The sequence below is a fragment of the Vigna unguiculata genome, chromosome 5, assembly GCF_037176805.1.
Source record: "Vigna unguiculata cultivar grain cowpea cultivar isolate G323 ecotype 2 chromosome 5, ASM3717680v1, whole genome shotgun sequence".
In the NCBI taxonomy this organism is placed as follows: Eukaryota; Viridiplantae; Streptophyta; class Magnoliopsida; order Fabales; family Fabaceae; genus Vigna; species Vigna unguiculata.
Window position 1 is genome coordinate 49097483 of NC_140796.1, and position 12053 is coordinate 49109535.

At 36.1% G+C, this 12053-nt stretch overlaps 1 protein-coding gene across 1 annotated transcript; it reads left to right on the forward strand.

The window, feature by feature from the left end:
- The first annotated feature begins 8354 nt into the window (after window positions 1-8354).
- LOC114184732 (uncharacterized) lies at window positions 8355-9707 on the forward strand. The gene is made up of 3 exons (XM_028072044.1): window positions 8355-8600; window positions 8688-9227; window positions 9315-9707. Exons 1-3 carry the CDS (start codon window positions 8355-8357, stop codon window positions 9705-9707), a joined length of 1179 nt encoding a protein of 392 aa, XP_027927845.1.
- The last annotated feature ends 2346 nt before the right edge of the window (window positions 9708-12053 follow it).

Here is a 12053-nt window from a genome sequence, read left to right on the forward strand (position 1 = left end):
GAGAATAGTAATGCAGTAAAAAATCCTATTGTCACGGGTACAAAACTATCAAAGAATGATGGAGGAGCCACAATTGATTCAACTGTGTTCAAGCAACTCGTTGGAAGTCTTTTGTACTTGACTGCAACCCGTCCAGATATTATGTATGCAGTTAGTTTAATTAGTAGATTCATGTCTTGTCCTTATGAATCTCATTGGCTGGCAGCAAAACGCATATTAAGATACCTAAAAGGTACTACTGAAATGGGCATCTTCTACAAGAAAGGTGGTGGAAGCACTGATGTTGTAGCTTATTCTGACAGTGACTTTGCTGGAGACTTAGATGATCGAAGAAGTACTTCTGGATATGTGTTTTTCTTTGGTTTTGGAGCAGTTTCATGGGCCTCGAAAAAACAGCCTATAGTTGCATTATCTACAACTGAGGCTGAGTATATAGCAGCTGCGTTTTGTGCTTGTCAATGTGTGTGGATTAAAAGAGTATTGGAGAAACTTGATCCTAAGGAACAGAAGAGCACGTTAATCTTGTGTGACAACAACTCAACCATACAATTATCCAAAAATCCTGTTTTTCATGGAAAAAGCAAACATATTGATATAAGGTTCCATTTTTTAAGAGACTTGGTGAAGGATGGAGTTGTCAAATTGAGTTACTGCAAATCAGAAGTTCAAATTGCAGACATTATGACTAAGCCCCTGAAGCTGGATCAATTTGAAAGGCTTCGATGTATGCTAGGCATGACTGACGCTTCAAATATAAACTATATATCATAACGTGTATAGTTTAAGGGAGGGAATGTTGGTTAGTTTAGAAGATATTTTATTTTATGCGGTTACTGTTCTGTTTCTGTGATCAAATAAATTTATTTTAATATGCTATTTATTAGGGATAGTGGTTTGAAGTCTAAGTCAGCACGCACCCATGAATTTAGCATGAAATTGTGGGAGTGGAGTTAAAATCTGTAACTGCTTTGTATGGCTTTAAAAGCCAATCTTTCCCGATTAATAAAAAGTGAGTTGACAGTACATACAAATATATTTCTTTATTCTGCTGTGTTTAACATATAGAATGAGGAAACTGGTATAAATTATTCTTTTTTTTTTGCTTGCAAATGTCCTCAATTTTTTTTGGCTTACAAATCTCATGTGGATTCAAATATTGAATTGCATATGTTCATGAATCTTTCCTTTATTGTCTTGAAATTATTAGGTTCCTTGGATTCTCTGAGGCTATCTTGTGGTTGGAATCATGGCGGTTGAGGTTGTGGGATTTGAGATGGTTCAAGGAGCAGTGAAAATGGTGCTGAAGGAGCTAAACCTAGAGAAAGGGAATGGAAAAATGGAAAAAGATGTAGAAGTTGTGGAACAAAGTATTATATATTCATTGCCGTCAGAAGGAGACGAGTTGATTTATCAAATCAAGTCCCTAAAAGGTTTTTGTGGATGAAAAATATAAGAGATTGAACTTTGCAACAAAGCATTGGGCAAGCTCTGCAATACAAATAATGTTGGGTGGTTTGTGTTCCTTAATAATGTCGTATCTTATGAGTCTAAATAGGAAAAGACCTGTGTATCTAGCTATGATACATTCGAAGTTATTTGTAGGCTCATTTAGACTTTTTATTTTGATCCCCTATATTCTAACAATTACGATAACGTATAGGTAGTTTTAACATATTTATTATAATAATATTGTAATAACATAATTTTATTACATTAATTAAATTATATAAAAATGATTGTTGTTATATTAAAAAATATCTAAATATAATTATATTATTTAAGATTAACTTTAAATTAAAATTAACAAATATACATTCAAATAGTAATTACATTAAAATTTATTTATGTATTATTATATAATATCATATTGCATTAGAGTTTATATATCAATGTCTTTCCATGTATTTCTGTTTTCTTATATTTAACTTTCTGTGATTTCTAAAATAAATAGCATACTCATTTTTTTTATTGGTCCAATAGCATCATAATTATAAATATAAAAAATGTATTATTTCTTCTAAATTTTGAGATATAGCAAATAAAGTTTTGTCCTTTACTCAATCAAGGGAACATAAAATTTTGTAGATTTTCTTACAAACTTTTACTATATATGATTAATCCAAACTTTCAGAATAAATTTATTTTGTTTTAGAAATATCTTAATAATATGTTGACTTTATTGTTATGTATATTAGAATTTTTGTGGTGGTATTTTTTATTCTATGAGTTTGAGACCAGACTAAATATAAGAGTTTAGGTGTGTAACACGAAAAAAAAAAAGTAAATACAGTAATTATCTTTCACTATTATCTTTCACTGCATTATGTAGATGTGAATAAGTTTTTTTTGTTTCTTTTAGTTGTACAAAATTGGAATGTATAGTTGAGTAGTTTATTGTATTATAAACTTTTATTCTGGAGTGAAATATAATTTATTACATTGAATCATGGAGATTTTATTTAAATTGTATATTATATATTTTTTTAATGTTTTACCATTTCATATGTCAAATCAAATATTTTTTTTTTTGTAGTGTACCATTTTTTCCTTCTACTAGGTCTCATACACATTTAACTTTTTTTGTCTGTAGTTTGTATATTTTTCACAACATTCTTATAACATTCTTATTGTAGTTTAGGTGAAGATATTAAAAGTTGTCATCATAAATATAATGTCAAAATTATGTGTAGATACTTAAAATTCTATTATAAGTGTTTAGAGATATATTTAATTTGTTCTTCTTTGTTACATACAAAAATATGTCAATTAATTTATATTTGTAATTTGGCAAAGAAAGTTTTGTGAAATAGTAGATGATGACCTAACATCAACAAATGTTAGCAATAATACAGTTAGAAAAATTAAAGTTTTTATATGTGAAGTTTAGATTTCGTAGTTGTTTATTTTTTATTGTAAAATCGTACTTTATTTACCTTATGGACAAGAATAACACAAATTATTATGTATATAATCATATTTAAAGTTATATTTGCAAAATATATTATGTTGAAAGGATTACGATAAAACTTAGAAATAATTTATTATTTTTTACATTCAACCTTATTTATTAAAGATGCAAAGGAGACTATCATCATTTAATCTACTTATAAAAGTGCAACAAATTTTTTCATAAAATCTAAATTTGAAACAAAATATTTAATTTTAATTTTAAATAACCATACACATTCACCATAAATTTAGAAAACATGGATTTAAAGTATAGTGATACACATCAATTATTAAAAATTAAAATTATAACACTTAATATTTAAATTAATAACAATATCTGCATGTGCATGTACTTTTGTTAAAATTTTTAACATCAATCTTATATTACTCTAAATTCCAAGATTCCAATTTATAATATGTTAGCATTTCTATTTTAAGTTTATTGTTGAAGCCTTCATGGCACTTTTGTTTAAAATAAAGTTTAACTTCTTTTTTTCTTTAACTTAATACGCCAATATTTTTTCTAATAAATATTTATTTTTCTTTTAAGTTGTTTATATATACCTTTGATTCTATTTAAAATTTTTAACATGATCTGTCGTATTTATTTTGTACATGATATTATTACAAAATATTATATAAAATATTGAGCAAAGTGATAAGTGTAGTTTCAAATTAAAAATATATTTTATAATTGTAATAAAAAATAAATTTTACCTTTTATATATATATATATATATACTTAAGATTATGTTTTTAAAAGTATTTCATTTAATATATATATATATATATATATATATATATATATATATATATATATATATATATATATATATATATATATATATATATATATATATATATATAACCAAAAAATAAGTTAAAGCATTTCATTTAATATAATATTTAACTAAAAGGTCTAATTCAAAATTTTAATCATATACAATAAACATTCGCTTAAATCTGTATTTTGATTTTGAGAATTTGATACGGATTTGTGGAATTTTAAGAGTTATATTACAGTATAAAATATTAGGGGTAATATAATTAGAGAATGAAATATTATGAGGTTGAGAATTTATAGAGATGGTGAAGATATGAGAGATATGAAATATATGATAAATATAAAAGATATATAACAAAATGTAACAAAATATAAAATATAAAATATTTACCCTATCTCAATCTTGATTTTCTAATTTACTATAATAACTCATTTTTAAAGTTGAAAGATATTTTTTAAAATGACAGTATTTTCTAAAAACTAATTTAAATAAAAAAGATATAAAGTTACAAAATTATCAAAATTATTGATCCGATAATTTTTCCTTTTCAAATGCAAATTTCAGTGAAGTAGGAACTTAAATGAGTACAGACTTGAATGAATGCGGACTTAAACAAATGTTTACTATATATCAATTTTATAATTTAAACAAAATCATATTTGTTTTCTAACCTTAATCCTTTAATAAAAGTAATAATAATATCTCTGATTCCATATGTCATATCGTTTGATATATTTTTGTCTATTTATATATGCATGTGTTACTATTTATAAATTTTAACATTAACGTGTTATTTTTATTTTGTACATATCTTATAATATGTCTATATTTTACTTAAAAAGAGAGCCTACATAATCATTTTATTTTAATATACACATCACTAATAAATTATTACATCAATTTTATAATTTAACACAAATAAATTTATATCCTAATATTATTGGGTAATCTTAATATTACCATTTTAAACAAAAAAAATAAATTGTGTATACGCATCAAGAATTAGCTATTATAAATTCAATGTCTACATTGATAACAACACCTACATGTATTTTTGTTTATAAATTTTAACATCAATTCATGTTACTCTAATCTTTTTAATATGGATCATATCTCACAATCTGTTTGCATTTTTTCATTTTTCTTTAAGTTGATTATTCATGTGTGGACAATACTTTTGTACGAGACCAAAGTTCACACTATACCTACATTTTATTTTAACAACGATATGATATGTACATATGCATGAGATAAAATTTCATAAGACATCCCATTACTATACCTTGCCACTAAAACCACACCCTTCATATTTATTCTCAAATGTAATCATTTAAATATTTCAATATAAATTAAGTATAACTATAAACTATCTATTGTGTAAACTATGGATTATATCAATATATAATGAACACAATCAATGGTCTTGAATAATTAAATAATGAAGTAGATTGTCGTAATTAACCAAAATATAAATAATATATTTACAAATCCACATAAATTATACCAATAATAACAATACTTTAATTTAGTTTTTTATTAATATAAAAAAATATTTAAACAAAATATCCACAATAACAATAACATACAAAAACAAAAAAATACCTGTGTGTACGCACGAGTTTCATATTAGTTTAAATCTAAAACATAATCTATTTTACAAGGATTTGTTAAATATATCTATCAAATAATGTCATCAAATTTATCATGAGTAATTTCTTTCAATATATTGATCGTACATCAAACCATATGTCTTAAAATTCTTTAACAAAATGTCATTATTAAAAGTTATTTCTTGACTAGATTAAGCTTCTACATATTGATCCAACACAACTTGTTGATGTTTACACAAAAATCTTAGCTCGTAGTAATTTTCATTTTATTTTTTCCAAGTTAGACAATAATAATATTCATTCCCACTTTAAGGTTATATTAGCCTTATCTTTATTTTCAATTAAAATAAATCTTATTAATTATAAAGTAGTTAGTATTAGTCTTATCTCTATTTAGTATCAATCTTATCTCTATTGTTAGTTAACATAAATATTATTATATATTAGTTAGTGTTAGTCTTATCTATAGTTATTATAGTTATTGTTAATCTTATATTTTATTAGTGTCATTTTTATCTCTATTGTTAATCTTTTTATAAATAAGTTTGATATTATAATTGATTTATATATATATATATATATATATATATATATATATATATATATTGTAAGGTCCTGTTTTCTGCCTTAGTGTTTTAAGGGCTGCCCTTAATTTAATGGGCCTAAAGGCTGGCCCAAGGAGTAAAAACGTACCCTAATCTGCCCTAAGAGTCTCACTTTCCTTCACTCTCAGAAACAGTACACTTCTTGCCTCCTTGAGCAACTACGACGCTATGCTAGGGTTTTGCTGCCAACATTCTTCGAGCTAGTTCAAGCCAGATTCCAACCACGTAAGTCAACTTCGATCTCTTACGTCCGTTAGGCAAACTTTTACCGTTAGGGTTAGTAGTAACTCGTGCTTATTATGTATTACCGTTTGTTTCCAGCTCTTTGGCCATCTTAGGACAGTCGTGCTCGCTGTGTGCATATTGGAGGTTTCCGCTTAACTCTTTCAGGTAAGGGAAGCTAGGCCTTTCTGTATTTCCCTTGGGATCTCCCTGTTTCATGAGCTTGTGATGATTTAATGGTCTGTATGAGAATATGAGTGGTTGGGAATGCATTTTTGAACTGTTGGATGTGTGTGGGTGGCTGTTACTCGAGGAAACAGTGGCGGGTGCTGGTTTTCTCGCCCAGGTGAGCTAGTCTCGCCTAAGCGAGATTATCATAGGCTCACCCAGGACTCTGTCGCTCAATTGTCGCCTAGGCGACTTGCGTTCTTTTTTTGAGCGAGGTGTGCTCTCGCCTGGGCGAGAAGGGACTCGCCTGAGCGAGACCCCACTGAGTCACATGTGCCCTTGTCGCGCTCTCGCCTAGGCGAGATGGAATCCGCCTGAGCGAGAGGGTCCCCTCGCCTGAGCGACCCCCGTTAGCTTGGGCGAGGCAACAGACAAGTTTTTGATGTTGTTGTTGAGTGGTTCACTGATGTGTGGTTGTTATCTGACCCAAATGCTTTACTAGAAGTGTTGCATGTTGATGGTATGATTAAAATGTTACATTTGAAATGGAAATGGCATGTTAGTTGTTTGGGTATGAATTGAAGAGCATGAGTTGTATGAATTGCTGATTTTACATGATATTTATATTATGAGGGATTCTTGACTGGTGGGTGGAACATGTTTAAAGGATGAGTAGGGCATAATTCCATGACCCTTGTAGTGAGGGATCTTGGTGGCGCCTCATAGGTTGGACGTAATTCCATGGACCCTCTTAAGGGGAGTCCCTGGTGGTGCCTCAGGGCCAGGGCGTAATTCCACGGATGGCCACGTGGTGGTGCCTCCTGTAAGGGTATAATTCCGTGAAGGTCTCGCGGTGACGCCTCATTGCTAGGACCTAATTCCATTGTCACGTGGTGGTGCCTTAGTTAAGTATCCGGATAGTTTAATCGTAGGGTTTATATGGATGGGTATTTCACATGGGAGGACTGTCATGTATGATTGAATATGAATGGTGTGTTGTGAGCCTGTATGATGACTTTTCGCTAGCTTACCCTTTTTGCTTGCTTGTGTGTTATGTGTGGTCTCTTCCTTTGCAATGATCATCAACCTCGTTGATGTGAGCAGACGTGAGAACTCCTGACAGTGGTGATGGAAATAGGGATGCTGCAGCTTGACGCTTTGGACATGTGTTGGGCCCACTGTGGGGTCCATTACTAGCAGATTCTGTTATTTATGTTTCTTGTACGAACAAGACCTAGCATTCTTAACTGTGTTATTTTCAGTTCAGTTCTGGTTGAGCCATGAAGGGCCCTTTTCTTGAAATTCGAGGATATCTGACGTATTGTATACATTCTTACCCTAATCCCCGTACTCTCTGATTATTCATGTATGTGATGTTTTATTAATTGAGGTTATTCAGTTTTTGGGACGTTACATTTATAGTATCAGAGCGGTCGACCCTTAGGATCTATGGTCTAGTGTGCCTGCTTAGCTACCGTTGTATATTGTGTGTTGCTAGCTAAGCTCTCAGCTAGTCAAGTCTAACTCTTGTTTTCCAGCCTTCTCAGGGTGACGCACCAGACATCGCTAGGGCGATCGAAGCGATGGTGACTGCTATGGCACAACAAAGTACTACAATGATGCAACAACATGAAGCATCGATGCAGCGGCAGGCGGCATCACTTGAGCAACAACAACTAGTTATGAAGCAGATGGAAGCTGCTAGGGTGGCTGCTGAGGACGCTCACCGTCAACACATGGAGGCCCTCCGTCAGTTGGAGGAAAATAGGACCACCGCCCCTGTCCACGGCCCTGAGCCAAGACCTCTCCATCGGGAATGGAGTTTGGAAGACTTTCTGAAGCACCATCCGACTAAGTTTAATGGGAAGATCAGTCCAGATGTCGCAGATCAGTGGTTGAAGGACATTGAAAGGATTTTTGATGCTAAGATGTGCCCCGAGGAGAGTAGGCTGGCCTTCGCAGTGTACATGCTCACTGGTGAGACTGAGCACTAGTGGATCAGTATGAAGTCCATCATGGAGAAGAGGCAGGAACCAGTTACTTGGGAGGTCTTTAGGAGAAAGTTCCTCTCCGAATACTTCCCCGACAGCGTCAAATATGCTAAAGAGGTGGAGTTTTTGCAGTTGACTCAAGGAAGCAAATCTGTAGCTGAGTATGCAGAAAAGTTCAAGCATCTCAGCCGCTTTTATACCATGCCACTAGATGAAGAGTGGCGATGCAAGAAGTTTGAGAACGGCCTCCGCGGGGATCTTCGTTTGATGGTGGCTCCGCTGTCCATCAAGGATTTTGCAGTCTTGGTAGAGAAGGCCAGGGTCATGGAGAAGATGAAGGTGGAGGTGGAAACTCAGCACCCTCACCAGCAGAGAGTGGGAGGACCATCTGGGTCCAGGCATAGGCATGAGGAGAGGAGGAAACCATATACTAGGCCCCATTTCCAGTCTCAGGGGTCTAGGGAGTCTTCTTCCCAACAGAGCAGAGTTCAATGCTACCAGTGTGGGGGATCGCACAAGAGGAATGTCTGCCCCCAGCTTGCGGGCTTCAAGAGATGCAACAATTGTGGCAAGGAGGGCCACTTTGGCAGGGATTGCCCCACCCTCGTGAGGACAGCAACGCGTACTCCAGTTCTGACCCCAGTCCAGAATCAGCAGAGGAGGGGAGGCAACAGGCCTCAAGCATCGGGCAGAGTGTACGCCATGACTGGAGCGGAGGCAGCAGGCTCAGGTAACCTTGTCATGGGACGTTGTGTGATTGCTGGTAAATCTGCATGTGTTTTGTATGACTCTGGAGCGACACACTCTTTTGTGTCTGAATCTTGTGTGCAAAGGTTGGGTCTGCCGGTTTGTGAACTACAATATGACCTTGTGGTATCTACTCCGGCATCGGGTTTGGTCAGGACATCGTCCTTGTGTGCTAAGTGTCCAGTGGAGGTAGAAGGACGCAGGTACAAAGTGAATCTGATCTGTCTACCTCTGTAGGAGTTGGAGGTAATCCTAAGGATGGATTGGCTCTCTGCCAATCGCATTCTTATAGATTGCCGCAAGAAGAGGCTGTTATTTCCCAACTTAGAGGAGCCTGAGTTGTTATCGTCTCACGGGGTTATGAAGGAGCTACAGGACGGTGCACAGTGTTTCTTGATCTTCACCCACCTAGAGGTGGAGGGAGAAGAGAGGAAGTATGTTATACCGGTAGTACAAGAATTTGAAGACGTGTTTCTAGAGGAAGTACCGGGATTACCCCCTAGTAGAGAGGTGGAGTTCTCGATTGATTTGGTACTTGGAACCGGGCCAGTGTCGATGGCTCCATACCGTATGGCTCCGGTAGAGTTGGTGAAACTCAAGAAACAGATAGAGGATTTACTGGGGAAATAGTTCATCCGACCCAGTACCTCATCTTGGGGAGCGCCGGTACTGCTGGTGAAGAAGAAGGATGGGAGTTCGCGGTTGTGTGTAGACTACAGACAGTTGAACAAGATGACCATCAAGAACAAGTACCCCCTTCCGAGGATAGATGACTTGATGGATCGGTTGCATGGATCCTCGATATTTTCAAAGATTGACTTGCGGTCGGGATACTACCAGATTCTGGTGAAGGCAGATGATGTACAGAAGACGGCCTTCAGGTCCCGGTATGGGCACTACGAGTATGTGGTTATGCCTTTCGGTGTGACCAATGCTGCGACGGTGTTCATGGACTACATGAACAGAGTTTTCAGGCCATTTTTGGATAAGTTTGTCATAGTCTTCATAGACGACATTCTTATATACTCCAAGACTCAGGAGGAGCATGACGAGCATATGAGACTAGTGTTGGGTGTCTTGAGAGATAAACAATTATATGCCAAACTATCCAAGTGCGAGTTCTGGATGGACGAGGTACAATTCTTGGGCCACGTGATATCAGCACAAGGCATTGCGGTGGATCCCGCGAAAGTTGATGTAGTGGTTAAGTGGGAAAGTCCCAAGTCAGCAACCAAAATCAGAAGCTTTGTGGGTTTAGCCGGCTACTATAGGAGATTCATAGAGGGATTCTTCAAGATAGTGGCGCCCCTGACCCAGCTTACTCGGAAAGACCAACCCTTTGCTTGGACGGATAAATGTGAGGAAAGTTTTCAAGAACTGAAGCGACGTTTGACGAGCGCCCCGATATTGGTTATTCCGGATGTTGGAAAACCCTTTGAGGTTTATTGTGACGTACCCCACCTTGGACTTGGTTGTGTTCTGATGTAGGAGAAGAAGGCAGTGGCATATGCGTCGAGGCAACTCAAGGTGCATGAGAGAAACTATCCCACTCATGACCTAGAGCTAGCAGCTATAGTTTTCGCCTTGAAAATTTGGAGGCATTATCTTTATGGTGCTAATTCTGGGTATTCAATGATCACAAGAGTTTGAAGTACCTATTTGACCAGAAGGAGTTAAACATGAGGCAGAAGAGATGGATGAAATTCTTAAAGGACTATGATTTTGAACTTTTGTATCATCCGGGGAAGGCAAATGTGGTAGCAGACGCCTTGAGTAGAAAGACAGTGCACGCCGCTCATCTTATGATAAAGGAGGTGGAACTGTTGGAGAAATTCAGAGACATGAGACTGCAGGTGGAGTTGGAGTCAGGATTCATTAGATGTAGTACTCTGACCATATCTAGTGACTTCCTAAACTCGGTTAGAGAAAGACAACTGTTGGATACTGGCCTGAACAAGGTTAGGGAGCAATTGGGGTCAGAAGGGGCAAAGGACTTCGCGTTGGGTGACGACGACATATTGAGATTCCAGGGCAGAGTGTGTGTGCTTGATGATGTGGAGGTGAAAAGGCTAATCCTTGAGGAAGGACATAAGAGTCGTCTTAGCTTGCATCCGGGCATGACAAAGATGTATCAAGACCTCAAGGAAGCTTTCTGGTGGCAAGGGATGAAGAAGGATGTGGCACAGTTCGTGTCTGCCTGTCTGACCTGTCAGAAGGCGAAAGTGGAGCACCAGAGACCCGGTGGGATGATACAGCCCCTGGAAATACCAGTGTGTAAATGGGATAGCATCTCGGTGGACTTTATGACCCATTTGCCACAAACTTTTAGAGGGCACGACACCATCTGGGTCATAGTGGACCAGCTGACCAAAGGTGTGCATTTCTTAGCAATGAACCTGAGGATGCCTATGGTTAAGTTGGCTCAACTGTACATCAAGGAGATTGTGAGGTTGCATGGAGTGCCTTCGAGCATCATATCAGATAGAGATCCATGGTTCATATCATGGTTTTGGCAAACCTTGCAGGGTGCTTTGGGAAGCAAACTCACGATGAGTTCTACCTATCATCCTCAGACAGATGGCCAATCTGAGAGGACGATTCAGTCACTCGAGGACTTACTACAAACCTGCATACTGGATCACTTGGGTGTTTAGGATGAAGTGCTGTCGTTGGTTGAGTTCACCTATAATAATAGTTTCCACGCAAGCATTGGGATGACACCATATGAGGCTCTTTATGGTCGGAGGTGCAGGACCCCCTTGTGTTGGTATCAGGATGAGGAGGCAGTGTTAGTTGGGCCATAATTGTTGGAACAGACCACCGAGAAGGTGAGAATGGTGAGGAATAGGATGCAGGCTTCTTAGAGCAGACAAAAGGCTTATGCAGACCGCGGAAGGAGGCCCTTGAAATTCGAGACTGGAGATCACGTGTTCTTGAGGGTGACCCGAACCACTAGTGTGGGAAGGGCTCTTCGTT

What these genes read in the sequence shown, in the direction of transcription:
- LOC114184732 (XM_028072044.1), top strand. Translation starts at nt 8,355, where the DNA reads ATGGAGAAGAGGCAGGAACCAGTTACTTGGGAGGTCTTTAGGAGAAAG. An exon ending in GCGGGGATCTTCGTTTGATG is followed by an intron (nt 8,601 to 8,687) that starts GTGGCTCCGCTG and finishes GTGGAAACTCAG; the next exon opens with CACCCTCACCAGCAGAGAGT. An exon ending in CTACTCCGGCATCGGGTTTG is followed by an intron (nt 9,228 to 9,314) that starts GTCAGGACATCG and finishes CTACCTCTGTAG; the next exon opens with GAGTTGGAGGTAATCCTAAG.